The following is a 14,897-nucleotide window of genomic DNA, read 5'->3' on the forward strand; positions in this document are numbered from 1 at the left end:
CCAGCAGTCCCAAGGCACGCAGATGGACAAGGAGAGATTGCCGCCTATACTGCGCATGTTCTAGAAAAGGACGGCGATGTCCGTGCGCGGCTCCTTACTGACACGTGGGCGATGGGCAGAGAGCCTCCTTTCTGCTCCAAAGACATGTGGTAGAGTTAAAAAGAGGGAAAATGGCACAGAAGCAGGCTATAAGGGGTTAAGCACAGGCTAGTTCAGCTGCCAGAGGAGGTCCCCTACCTTTCCCACATCTCAGCTTGCTGGCAGTGAATGGAAACCTTCAAGGTTGAATGTCCATGTCCAGCCACAGTCACACAGTGAGCAGCACTAGAATATGGGCAATCATTCCTCAAGAAACAACAGCAGTGGGGATAGTTTATTTTAACCCATTCTGTGTCACATATAGAAGAATACTGGTTTGAAACCCCTTAAAAAAAAAGTAACTCCTTAAAGGGCTTGTATACACTAATTTCTGAGACTCTGGCAGGACCCTTGTTGGTGATTATACTTATCTGATCCCAAGTGCGGGGTCCCGGCTCGTTTGCTCCCCAGCCCCCGTTGCTTGTCTTGAGTCCCTTCATGAAAACTTCCTATTTGACGCCGTTACAGCCAATAACTGATCACTGCTTCCCTTACATTATGTTAAATGCTCTTGTGATGCACGGGGAGCAGATCCCCACTGTGGCCAGTGATTGTCTTGATGCTACTGCAGCCAAATGTTTTCATGGAGAAACCCAAGACAAGCAGCGGAGGCCGGGAAACGAAGGAGCCGAGACCCAGCACCTAGGGGTTACCAGCGCGAATCCGGCTAGTCTGACAGGTCATGGAAATGAGTGCACAACCCCTTTAACTGCGTGGGCTGTAGCTTAGAAAACCCCATGCTCCTAAGCAGGGCCGTTTTTAACGTGGAGCAAAAGGGGCAGCTGCCCTGGGCCTAGGTGCTCCTGGGGGGCCCAAGGCAACTGCCTCTTGACCCCCGCTGGCCACTGGAGGACCTTTCATGGGTCCATACTTTATTAACTAAGTAGCAGGACATGTAGGGCATACATGGGGGATGTCCCTGCACTTAATATTATTTCTGAGCGCCGCTCCGTTGCGCCGATCTGGCCCCCGTTACATTCTCCCGCGATGTATGCTAAGTAACAGCATCGGAACACCAGGGAGGAGACATCAGCTTTGCTCCCTTGGCGTTCCTTCTCCCTGGCTGTAGCGCTGTCCAATCGCAGCGTAGAACGTCACAGCCAGGGAGAAGGAACGCCCAGGGAGAAAAGCTGATGTCTCCTCCCTGGTGTTCCGATTCTGTTACTTAGCATACAGCGCGGGAGAATGTAACGGGGGCCACAGCGGCGCAACGTGTTCTCCATCTTGTTCTGAATGCGGCAGCGGCACTTGTGTTCTCCATCTTGCCCAGGGTCCAATCAATATTAAAGACGGCCCTGCTCCTAAGCATCCCAGCTATATTATATGTATTTTAAATTTGGCGACAGAAAATTTCATTTGGCTCCTAAATTTTTCAGGTTAGGAGCCAATGGCTCCTTGATATTTACTTTAGTCTGGAGCACTGATATCCATATGGGCTCTCCACCTTGCTAGTATAAGTCGTTACAGATTAAACTGGGTTTGAGGGCCACTCAATAACCACCATGCAGATTTGCAGCTGGGGTTTAGGTTTCCAAGCCTGCCCATAGCAAACCCATCTGTCCCTGCAAAGAATTAGTGCCAAACTCATCTCCAGAGAGACCCGGCGTCCGCATGGAGCTGGGGATGGTACATCTCACCTCACTGCACATGAGCTACTCATCGGGAATATGCACAATGAAGTGAGGTGTACCATCCTGGGCTGCACATGCTCCCCATGGAAGTGGAGATGAGCTCTGGACTCATCTCCTGGTAAGTTCAATTTGCTATGACGGTACAGATGGGTTTGCTATGCACAGATTTGGGACCCTAAATCACAGCATGCTGGTGGTTTAGTAGCCCCAAGCAGGTTCCGTTTTAAAAAAAAAAGACAAACAAGTTTCTTCTAATAGTAACAGAGGTGTAGCTACAGGAGGTGCCAAAGTTGTAGTTGCGCCCAGGATTTGGTGACTGATGGGGCCCAATGGCTCCTCTGCCACATAAGACACCAATATTATAAACGGCACGTGGTAGGTGGGGACAACCATTACAGATCTTGCACTAGGGCTCAGGAGCATCAGGTTACTCCTGTGAGAAGGGACACCAGTTTTTGGTGGACTACACTTACTGTATATGGAAGTTTCTGTTCCTACTGGACTGGACGAGTTATATTCTTATCATTATCCTGACACTTTCTCCAGAGAGGATCTTAAATGAGAATGAACTTACACAAACGTCTCGTTATCCATGCCTTCATTGGAAAGGAAGTTGTTTTGCAGGTAAAGCTCACGCAGTCCCATGAGGTTGCTGAACGCTCCTGATGGAATCTTCTCCAACCTGTTGTTCTGGGAGAGACAAATACGTTTTTAATGGCCAGAATGAGTTATGGCACCCTGGATCTAGTATAGCAGCGATGGCCAACCTGAGGCTCTCCAGCTGTTGCAAAACTACAACTCTTAGCATGCCCAGGCTACCTACAGCTATCAGCCTACAGCAGGGCATGGTGGGAGTTGTAGTTTTACAACAGCTGGAGGGCCGCAGGTTGGCCATGCCTGTAGTATAGGTTCAAAGAAGTATGTTTCTGAGAAATGTCATGTTTATGTGAGTTCCTAATTGGAAAATACTGAGCTAGATAATGATTTGTGATATGGGAAGCCGTCAGGATCTGACAGTACATTTAAAATGGGCTGTCCACTTTATACAATTGTTTTTTATTATTGACTGAAAACAAGCTAATAACAGGTTGTCCTCCTGCAGGAGAACCTGGTGCCATGTGTTTAATTCTCCTACGTCACCCCCACAGGGGAAATTAAATATTACATTGCATCAAGATATGTTCTGCTATTCTTGGTTAAGGGAAGTTACAAATGAGAGACTCATACGTATATTAACTCAAAGTGCCCTAATAGGGTATCGGAAAATGGGTTCTCTAAATCTGAAAATCTCATTATCACTTGGCTTACATACGTCTTTTTTGTTCTAGATGGTCCTCCTAAGGAGTTCCCCCCTCACAGTGTCTACAGGAGGGGAAACTATTCTTGTCCTGTCCATAGAGTTAGTTATACTAGGTGGGACATTTGTGAACAGATGGGAAATAATTCCTCATACCTTCAAGTGCAGTTTATACAGAGCAGGAGGCAGGTACTTGGGAACTTGTCTCAAGAAGTTGCTGGACAGTATAAGGATCTCTACATTGTCGGAGCGGTTGAACATGTTGTCTGGTAGGCCGGCATCCGACAGCTTATTGTTATGCAGATACACAGACCTGATGAGAAAGACCATCCATCATCCTCAGTGCTGCATCATCCATTGCCACAATACCAAGGTCTAACTTTCTACTGTTTGTCATTTAAATATTACCATTTATGATCCATTTATATTCCAAACACGAGGGCATTCGCACTGATCAATTTGCACCCTGTGCAGGTATAGATCGTGCCATGTGATTATGTGTTATTGGTCTACTTGAAAAAATTGCAAAGAAAATTTTCAACAGCCGTAACTATAGGGGGCGTAGAGGTGACAGTGGCCTGAAGGGCCCAAATGCCTATGTCTCTCTAGCAAACAGTTTAACACCATAAAGTTCATTATCTGCCCTGTGACATAATTCTGTGCAATATAGATCAGCTTTATTACACTTGTCTGTGATAGGATTCATTGTAAACATCACTGTGTTTATTATCCCTGTACTGTGACATCACTGTGTTTATTATCTCTGTATTGTGACATCACTGTGTTTATTATCTCTGTACTGTGACATCACTGTTTTTTATCCCTGTACTGTGACATAACTGTGTTTATTATCTCTGCGCTGTGACATCACTGTGTTTATTATCTCTGTGCTGTGACATCACTGTGTTTATTATCTCTGTACTACTGTGTTTATTATCTCTGTACTACTGTGTTTATTATCTCTGTGCTGTGACATCATTGTGTTTATTATCTCTGTGCTGTGACATCACTGTGTTTATTATCTCTGTCCTGTGACATTACTGTGTTTATTATCTTTGTATTGTGACATCACTGTGTTTATTATCTCTGTACTACTGTGTTTATTATCTCTGTACTACTGTGTTTATTATCTCTGTGCTGTGACATCACTGTGTTTATTATCCCTGTACTGTGACATCACTGTGTTTATTATCTCTGTATTGTGACATCACTGTGTTTATTATCTCTGTACTGTGACATCACTGTGTTTATTATCCCTGTCCTGTGACATCACTGTGTTTATTATCCCTGTACTGTGACATCACTGTGTTTATTATCTCTGTATTGTGTAAGAAGGTACCTGGAATAATCGTAGATGCCAGGTATGTGTCACCGAGGTTCCTGGCCTCGGTGAAGTAAGAGCCGGTAATTTATGTGTCAGCAGCAGCTATTGCTAATTGACACTGTGAGATTTAGCATGGCTGTCATAGCTGATCCCGGACGGCTCTTACTGGGAGTAGTCAAAGTGCTGGGTGGGTTTTGCATGTTCCAGGCCGGGTTTTGCCAGGCATAAAAACCAGCCAGCACTGCCAGGTGTGGTGGATTTACCTCCCTCTGACAGTGGAGGTCAGGAGTCTGTGTGCTGTGAACTGAGGGCTGTGCTGGGATTTGAGGTTTGAGTCGGGCTGGAGGACTCAGGCCCCTCTAAAGGCGAACAGGGCGTCTATGGACTTGATGAGGCTGAACTGCTAACAGGGTGTGAATTAACACCCAGGAGAAAAGGTGACTTTTATTGTTTATGGACTTTCCTTGTGTGTGAACAAACACCAAGCCATCTGCGTTTTGTAATACAGCTTATCTGCATTTTGTTATACACCAATGTGTGATCAAACACCGCTGTTTCATTCAAGAACTTTGTACTTTGCCTCTATACTGCATCCGCTAGTCCTAACTACCTGGCGTGAACGGCAATATATTTTTGGGTTTGTATTTTTGGGCACAGTTGTATGTCGTACATCAAACCAGCTGTATTTTAACCTGTTCCCCACAACAAAATGGAGGCTGTTGTGAAGGCCCTCATGGAGGCTAATTTGCAGCAGCAGGAGACCAACCTGCACCAACGGGAGGCTAATAAGCAGCAGCAAGAGACCAACCAGTTGCTGCTACAACACGTGATGGCTTTGCAGACAGCAGGAGCAACCCCAAGCGTCCACGATGTCCGGAAAGCAGTCTGTGCAGAGATCCCTAAGATGGCACCCGCAGATGACATCGAAACCTACCTGGCGATGTACGAGAAAGTGGCCACTAGGGAAAAGCTGCCCCGAGAACAGTGGGCTGAGGTTGTCGCGCCTTTCCTGGCATCAGAGTACCAGCGGGGGTATTTCCAATTACACGAAGGTAAAGGGTGATATTTTGGCAAGACTGGGGGTGAATGTGTTGGTCCGGGCCTAGCGGGTACATCAGTGCGGGTGTAAGCCGGCTGAGCCCGCGAGACCCCAGTATTATGACTTACTCCACCTTTTGCAAAAGTGGCTACAGCCTGATGTGCTGAGTCCCACGGCTATGCTGGATAGACTATTGGCTGACATATTCTGGAGGGCGCTGCCATCCCCTCTCCAGCACTGGATCGGCCAGGTATCTCCTGGAAATGGTGGACCTGGTGGAACGCTATGAGGCCACCAAGAATCTCAAGGGGGGTTCTTTTGGGAGGAGGGCAGGCAAACTCCAGAACTCCCCACCCCAGGTCCACTGGTATGAGCCAATGAAACCCCCCGGGAGGTTTCCCTATGGGCTGGACCCAGTTAATCTGCTGGCAGTGTCAGGAACCTGGCCACACCAGGGTTGAGTGTCCTCATCGGGTTGAGCCCATTGACACTAATTGTGGTTACCGACAATCGCTATATGCTAGGAAACTGTGTGCCACAGGTACCCCGGGAGGCTCTAGACCACTTGTGCCAGGTGGAGGTGGGAGACACTCAAGCGGAGGCGCTGCTGGACTCAGGGAGCTTGGTGATCCTGGTAATGGCTACCCTGGTGCAGTCCGCTGAGTATACTGGCCAGAAAGTTGGGGTGATGCGCATTCATGGAGACTTGAAAGACTACCCCACCACGCTGGTGTCTGTAACGACGGTGGCCGGCAGGTGGACCCACGAAGTGGCAGTCGCCACAAATCTCCACTATGAACTCATAATAGGGAGAGACTTTCCAGGTTTCCCTGCCCTATGGCCGGTTGTGAGAGTTAAGGATACCCCTGAGACAGGAATAAGCCCCCTTGTTCAGGGGGATGTCCAGAACCCTGGGAACCTGAGGCCGAAGGGCCAGCAGTAGGGGTTGCCCCCGGGTCCTGGGTTGGCAGACCTCAACGTATCTGGGGAGAATTTCGGTACAGCCCAACGCCGAGACCCAACCCTATCCCGGCCCCTGGAGAATGTGGTAATACTTGATGGTGTACCCCAACAACCTGGGGCCAAGTCGATGTTTCCCTGTGTTGTGGTCCACCAGAATATGATATATTGGGTAAACCAGCTGCAGGGTGAACCTGTTGAACAGTTGGTGGTGCCCGGGACGTATCGAAAACTCGTGTTAGCTTTAGCCCACCAACATGTTCTCGGGGGTCATCTGGGACTGCAGAAGACACAGGATTGGATACTACAACGGTTTTACTGGCCCAGTGTCTTTAAAGAGGTGGATGACTTTTGTAAGTCAACCTGACCTGCCAAACCACTAGCCCTCAGCACTTGTTCAGCAGTCCCTTAGTGCCCCTCCCGATTATCAAGGTACCAATTGAGAGAATCGCTATGGATCTCGTAGGCCCAGTACCGAAGTCCGCTAGGGGGGCACCAACACATCTTGGTCGTCCTGGACTACGCCACTCAGTACCGGGAGGCGGTGCCACTGCGATATACATTGGCCAAACTCATAGCAAAAGAGTTAATGGAGATATTTTTCCGAGTGGGGATACCCAAAGAGGTTCTGACTGACCAGGGGACTCCTTTTATGTCCAAGGTCCTGCGGGAGCTCTGTAAGTTGCTGAATATCAAACAGATATGGACATCCGTCTATCACCCGCAAACTGACGGCCTAGTAGAAAGGTTTAATTAAACATTAAAAACTATGTTAAAATGAGTAGTAGCTAAGGATGGAAATGACTGGGACCTCCTTCTACCTTATCTTATGTTCGCAGTGCGAGAAGTGCCCCAGGCCTCTACTGGGTTCTCGCCCTTCGAACTACCATATGGAAGACATCCACGTGGTCTGTTGGACATAGCCAAAGATGTGTGGGAGCAACAACCCACACCATATAAAAGTGTTGTTGAATACATCACCCAGATGCAGGAACGTATGGAAACTGTGTTGCCGCTGGTAAAGGAACATATGGAGGCAGCTCAGCGAGCTCAAAGTCAGGTGTATAATTGGCAGGCTCGGGTCCGGATCTTTGACCCGGGAGATCGGGTTTTGGTTCTGGTACCGACAGTGGACAGCAGGTTACTGGCTAGGTGGCAGGGACCCTACGGGATACTCAAAAAGGTTGGAGAAGTAAACTACAAGGTACACCAGCCAGGGTGGCGGAAGCTGGAGCAGGTGTACCATGTGAATTTACTCAAACCGTGGAAGGATAGGGAGACCAGTACTGACGATAGCCCACAGCCGAGTTTTCTAGGGGGAGAGGTTCCGGCCCCTAAGTCTGATGTAAGGGAAACGGTTGCCACAGTGAAGATTGCTGACAGCCTCTCCTCTAAACAGACTCAGGAGGCCAGGGAATTTGTCAGCAGGAACACGGATGTGTTCTCAGACCTCCCTCGATGCACTTCGATAATCCAGCATCACATTGTCACTGAGCCTCAGGCCAAAATCTGGTTCAAACCATATCGGTTACCCGAGGCTCGGCGACAGGCCATCTCTGAGGAAGTACAACTAATGCTGCAACTAGACATCATCGAGGAGTCTAGAAGTGAGTGGGCCAGCCCTATAGTACTAATACCCAAACCGGACGGGACCTTGCGGTTTTGTAATGATTTTCGAAAATGAAACGAGGTATCTAAGTTTGACGCATATCCCATGCCCCGGCTAGACTAACTGATTGAGAGGTTAGGACAAGCCCGGTATCTTTCGGTTTTGGACCTCACTAAATGGAATTGGCAGGTGCCCTTAACGGAGGCTGCCAAAGAGAAAACTGCCTTCATCACACCAGAGGGGCTGTACCAGTATAAGGTGTTACCCTTTGGTCTGCATGGCGCCCCTGCCACTTTCCAAAGGCTACTGGACATTGTGCTGCGACCACATCGTCGGTAAGCTTCGGCTTACCTGGACGATATTGTCATCCACAGTACCGACTGGCAAAGTCACCTGCCCAAAGTGCAGGCTGTAGTAGACTCCTTTCAAAAAGCTGGACTAACCGCTAACCCCAAAAAAATGCACAATAGGGTTAGAGGAGACAAAATACTTGGCGTATGTCATTGGGCGCGGAGTGATCAAACCTCAAGTAAACAAAATAGAGGCGATAAGAAATTGGTCCCGACCTGTCACCACTAAACAAGTAAAGTCGTTCCTAGGAATAATAGGCTATTACATCAGATTTGTTCCCCACTTTGCCACTATAGCCGCGCCCTTGACAGAGCTCTTGAAGGGATGAAAATCAGTGATGGTTAGCTGGGATGAGCGGGCGGAAGAGACTTTTTCCACTTTGAAGTCGGCCCTGTGCGGGTCACCGGTTTTGGTGACGCCCGACTTCAATAGGGAGTTCGTGGTACAGACAGATGCCTCCGAAGTAGGCCTCGGTGCTGTACTCTCTCAGGAAGTCAACAGGGAGAAGCATTCCGTTGTCTTTTTAAGCCGCAAGCTCATCCCAGCCGAAACCAGGTATAGTATAGTGGAGAGATAGTGTCTGGCTATCAAGTGGGCACTTGAGTCTCTCCGCTACTATTTGTTGGGGAGAAAGTTCTGCCTGGTTACTGACCACTTCCCTCTCAAGTGGATGAGCCAGGCCAAAGAGAGAAATGCCAGAGTCACCAGGTGGTTCCTGTCCTTACAGAACTTTAAGTTCTCCGTGGAACACAGGACAGGCTGGTTGCAGAGAATATACTGTATTGCAGGTGTTCATCCCCTCATGGTTAAACAAAGGGGGGGGGGGGTATGTAAAAGGGTACCTGGAATCATCGTGGATGCCAGGTATGTGTCACCGAGTTTCCTGGCCTCGGTGAAGTAAGAGCCAGTATTTTATGTGTCAGCAGCAGCTATTGCTAATTGACACCGTGAGATTTAGCATGGCTGTCATAGCTGATCCGGGACGGCTCTTACTGGGAGTAGTCAAAGTGCTGGGTGGGTGACTACTCCCCATGAGGCTGAACTGCTAACAGGCTGTGAATTAACACCCAGGAGAAAAGGTGACTTTTATTGTTTATGGACTTTCCTTGTGTGTGAACAAACACCAAGCCACCTGCGTTTTGTGATACACCTTATCTGCATTTTGTTATACACCAATATGTGATCAAACACCGCTATTTGATTCTAGAACTGTGTACTTTGCCTCTATACTGCATCCGCTAGTCCTAACTACCAGAGCGAAACCCCACAATTGCGGCATCACTGTGTTTGAAGCAGGCCGCCCCTTGGGGCCCTAAAGATGACCCGAGCAACCAGGTGTAGGAATGGCCCAGTAGTATAGGGTGGCCTACAATGTCCCTTTATGTTGTATGAGTGTCACGGTGCTCCTACCTGGATACAGCTGGAACACCAGGTGTTGGTTCAGAAGCAGACAAATAGGGGTTAATAGTTGAAGGATAAAAGAAATAATTGAGTCCAGACCTTATGATGAAGTTGAATAGCAGCTTTACTTTAATAAACTTTCATCAGAAACAATCTTCAAACTTTGTCTTGGTCCCAGCAGGCTTTGGCATTAAAACTCTGGCAGGCAAACTCGTCTCTGCTACATCTGTTGCTCTCTGGCGCTGCTGTACTGACAGGCTGACTGTATGACTCAGCTTTTGCTGTATGCTGCAACTTCTCTCTGTAGACTGTCTCTTAAGTTATACCAGGGAACTTTCTTCCTGGCTCCTGAGACTCTAAGCTTTGGCCTCCATGTCCAGCTGAGCTTAGGGTGCTCTGGCTGGGTGGCTTTGCTTGGCCTGGGCACATCCAGCAGCGAAATGCTCAGCACTTGCTTCCTTCCCCTAGCATGAGGTAAGCTAGACTGCTACTAGAAACTGGTCCCCACCCTTCCTGCAGGAAGTGGGACTCACCCACTCCTCCACAGAGGGGGGTTAGAATCGACTGGAAAGCTCCATTTCTACCTAACTGTAGCTCTGCCGTATTTTCTGCCACCTGCTGGTGAACCAGGCACATTACATGTTAACAGTTGCATAGAAATAGATATGCACATTATACAGGACCTGGAAATAAATGCATAGATGACGTGATATTAGCATACACAGATAGGAGCAAGGCGTAGGAGAGGTAATGCCACTCTGGGGCGTTACATGTTTATTATTTCTGTACTGTGACATCATTGTGTTTATTATCCCTGTACTGTGACATTACTGTGTTTATTATCTCTGTCCTGTGACATCACTGTGTTTATTATCCCTGTCCTGTGACATCACTGTGTTCATTATCCCTGTCCTGTGACATCACTGTGTTTATTATCTCTGTCCTGTGACATCGCTGTGTTTATTATCCCTGTACTGTGACATCACTGTGTTTATTATCCCTGTACTGTGACATCACTGTGTTTATTATCCCTGCACTGTGACATCACTGTGTTTATTATCCCTGTACTGTGACATCACTGTGTTTATTATCCCTGCACTGTGACATCACTGTGTTTATTATCCCTGTACTGTGACATCACTGTGTTCATTATCCCTGTCCTGTGACATCACTTTGTTTATTATCTCTGTATTGCGACATCACTGTGTTTATTATCCGTGAACTGTGACATCACTGTGTTTATTATCCGTGAACTGTGACATCACTGTGTGTATTATCCATGTCCTGTGACATCACTGTGTATTATCCCTAATCTCTGACATCACTGTGTTTCTTATTCCTGTGGTGGATATCATTGTACGCATTTTCCCGGTTCTGTGACATAACTGCAATAATTAATTCCTGTGTCGTGACATCACGGGGTGCACAGTATGTCTATGTGGAAAGCTTGCCGTTGCACTTGGGAACTGCAAATTGCAGATACAATTTGGGGGCCCGTTACGGATTATGCATGAGGGTCTAGAAGTTTGTGGTTGTTGCTTTTTTTCACCGGCAAAAGAAATGAAAGGGAATGGAAACCCAAAAGGATGTGAATTATTTTAGTCTCATGATCCCATTTTCTAATTCTAATATTTCTTATTTTTGGAGCTTTGGAGCCGCTCACTGTTATATAAGGAGGGATGTTTCTTGTTATACACATTTCACCATATGTTTTCCGTATGTATAAGGAAACTGGCAGTTATTAATAAAAAGAGGGGCATTTAAAGCACAGCCGTGCGGACTATACATAGACTGCATCTGCTGCAAGTTTTTTATGGGGTCTGTAGTGAATGGAGTATTATAAGTGATTTTTTTTTTTTTTGCAGAAGGTAAATGTGCGAGAGAAATGTGAAGAATACAACTGGAAAATATCCACTGGGCGACCTCTGTGTGTAGTATGGTTACCGCTGCTCTGCGAAAGAGTTAATATTTCATACAGAAATTGGAAGGGGGACAAAACAACACTCTGGAAGCAGAGCTAATAAAGAACATACTTTCATATGAAGCAGAGTATCCGGAGTATCCAGTCAGCTAAATGAACTGCTCAAAATGGGAACCTTAAAGGGTTTTTCCATAATTGGCACATCAATTAGGCATGTAATGAAAATAAATTTAGAGGAGGTCCTGCAGCTGGAACCCCTTGCGTCCCAAGCAGGGCTGGCATCAATGGAGCAGATGCTAGGACTCTCTGTACTCCAGGGAGCCCACCGCTGCCCACCTAGTTCATTTTTGGGATGAAGCCATTTTTCTTTCCCTGGATTCAATTGTATCCGTGGACTGAAGATACACTGACGAACAAAAGGGTAACAATGTTTTGAACTTTTGACTTTCAGGCTCCATATCTCTCCTTCCACTACTGCTTCGAACGTGAGACTACCATCATTTTATAGACCAGGGATGCTCAGCCAGCGGACCTCCAGCTGTTGCAAAACTACAAGTCCCAGCGTGCCCTAATAGCTGTAGGCTGTCCAGGCATGCTGGGAGTTGTAGTTTTGCAACAGCTGGAGGGCCGCAAGTTGAGCATTCCTGTTATAGACAATCTTCGCTGCAGATCACCCGTTTCCAATGTTCAACTGTCCACACTTTTGTGCAAACTCAATATGATGCTTCTTACGACAATATTGAAGTTGAGGCATCTTCACCTTTTTTCGGGCCACCATTCCAGTCTTGTGTAACGCACATCACACGGTGCTTGCACGGACGTCTGAGATCTCGCTATTATGAAGTATATGAGTATATGAAGTGTCACGCCAGAACTTATAGACCTTGTGATGAGCCGGCTTGCTGACTCCGATATTTTTCCTGGACGTCCATCTCTTGACTTTGGAATGGATGGACGGACTTCATGTCATATTTTTCCAACTGTCATGGCGCTCACATGATGCAGTTTGGCAATTTTCTTGGCCAATATACCGCTATCGATGAGCTGCTGTTTCTCTTTTCTTGGGAAATCTTCTTCATGGCTGCTCCTGGATTCAAACCACTGACCTTTCACTTTGGAATCCACCTAATACCTCACTGAGCTATTAGGGAATGTGAGAACAGGATGTAATTTGCGGTATACAAGAAGAAAAAGATTGTTCCACCACCAGGAGCAAAACAGTAACAATACAGTTACATGACAAGAATCTGCATAACTAATAATATGCTAAGTAGTTGCAAGTCCAATGTATGTATGGGATAGCCAAGATGATTGTCTATAAAATGATGGTAGACTCACGTTCGAAGCAGTAGTGGAAGGAGAGATATGGAGCCTGAAAGTCAAAAGTTCAAAACATTGTTACCCTTTTTAAATAGTCCGAAAAAAGATACTCGCGCTGCCGTCTAAGTAGGGGAGGTAAGCCCGCACAATGTCAGACTAGATGTGGGCTGCGTCGCTGCAGGGTTCCAATATGGGGTTAATTGCCAAAAACACCCCAATAAATAGGGACAAAAAAATGTCTTCTCTTATTGTAACCCTTTTGCTCGTCAGTGTATTAGCGGCACTGAAGGGTGCAAAGGAGCCCTGCTTGAATCTCTGCCCTGTCCTATGAGTTCTGGTCAGATCCTGGGAACCTCGGGATCCTGGTGCCTGGTTTGGGTTAAGAGGGGGAATCTCAAACTACAGTGTTTTCCAATGAGATAACTGAGAGGTTGGAAACCTATGAGTGAGAGATCTCAGGCTTCCATAAATCTCAATCATAAGCAGCCACCCCCCACCAAATCTGGGGACTATAATCCAAAGAGGACCTCAGCTCTCGTAGACTTGGGTAGCTTCACCTCACTTGCAGAAGTACCCTATAGGCACAGCACCTCTACCCTGAACCGGGGACCTGGCAGTATTTTCTAGGGTTTTATTAAGATTTAAAGGAAAAAATTATGTTATTTTAGCATAATAAGCAAACATGGCTACAGTCATGCATGTTCTAATACATCAATGCAACATGTAACGTTATGTTGGTCTCACCGTAGGTTTGGTTTATGTCCAAATGTCATCACATAGATTTTAATTATAAAATTTGCAGCAAAGTCTGCGCTTATGAGCGAGTTTGGAAGGAACCTGGGCGCCAGGGTGAGCTGAAACATACAAGAGATTGGGGTTAGAGGTCAAGGTATGAAATGTGACAGTATCATGTAGCATCTCTACAGAACTGTCTATATATACAGAAATCAAAGGTTTAGGAACTTTGCAAATGACTAATCTTGTACAGTCTTAGGCCTCATGCACACGACCGTTGTGTGTTTTGCGGTCCGCAAACCACGGATCCGTAAAACACGGATGGCATCCGTGTGCATTCCGCAATTTGCAGGACGGCACGGACAGCCATTAATATAACTGGACAAGAAAAAATATGAGATCTGCACACCCTAGATGGTGGGTGCTCGTAGAAGCCATTAATATAACTGCCGCAAAACGACGCACCAAGCATTAAAAAGGCTTTCCAGTATTTTACCACTGATGACCTATCCTCTGGATCATCAGTATCTGATCGGTGGGTGTCCGACACCCGGGACCCCTGACAATCAGCTGTTTTCAGAAGGTATCGGTGCTCCTGTCTTCTCTCTGCTCACCAAGCACAGCGCCGTACGTTGTATAGTGTCTGTGCTTGGTATTGCAACTCAACCTCATTCACTTCTATATGGCTGAGCTTCTCCTAGGTCATGTGACCGATGGACGTGTCGTCACTGGTCTAGCAAAAGCAGAGAGAAGGCAGCTGCGCTACTGCCAGCACCACTGCCTTCTCGAACAGGGGATCGGCAGGGGTCCCGGGCGTCACACCCCCACCAATCAAACACTGATGACCTATCCTGAGGATAGGTCATCAGTTTCAAAATCTTGGAAATCCCCTTTTATTAATGCTAGGCGCATCAGGGACTTATGCACCGGGCCAACGGCCGCAGATGCCTTCCTGAACTCAACTGTATCACTGTCCTCAGGATGGTGATATAGTTGAATATTGTGGTGAAGGCAACATTATTTTGTGCTGCACTTTGCTAATTGGTTCTGCAGGGGCGGTATTTTGAGCTGCATTACAGTATTGCAGGCCCCGCCTCCTTCTGTTGTCCCTGCCTGCTTGTGTTGCCCTGCCTTCTGTCAATATGGACCTGCCTACAACATGGGGGCAATT

General features: G+C 47.0%; 1 protein-coding gene across 1 annotated transcript in view; it reads right to left on the reverse strand.

Annotated features, from left to right (window-relative positions):
- PODN (podocan) overlaps window positions 1-14,897 on the reverse strand; it is a 56,332-nt gene that overhangs the window by 14,903 nt on the left and 26,532 nt on the right. The window contains exons 5-7 of the mRNA XM_040407721.1: window positions 13,736-13,845; window positions 3,223-3,379; window positions 2,344-2,459 (exon numbers count right to left, since the gene is read on the reverse strand). Of these exons, the coding sequence (XP_040263655.1) occupies window positions 2,344-2,459; window positions 3,223-3,379; window positions 13,736-13,845 (383 nt within the window). The remainder of the gene's footprint in view (window positions 1-2,343; window positions 2,460-3,222; window positions 3,380-13,735; window positions 13,846-14,897) is intronic.

Source organism: Bufo bufo, chromosome 9 (genome assembly GCF_905171765.1).
Source record: "Bufo bufo chromosome 9, aBufBuf1.1, whole genome shotgun sequence".
NCBI classification, from domain to species: domain Eukaryota; kingdom Metazoa; phylum Chordata; class Amphibia; order Anura; family Bufonidae; genus Bufo; species Bufo bufo.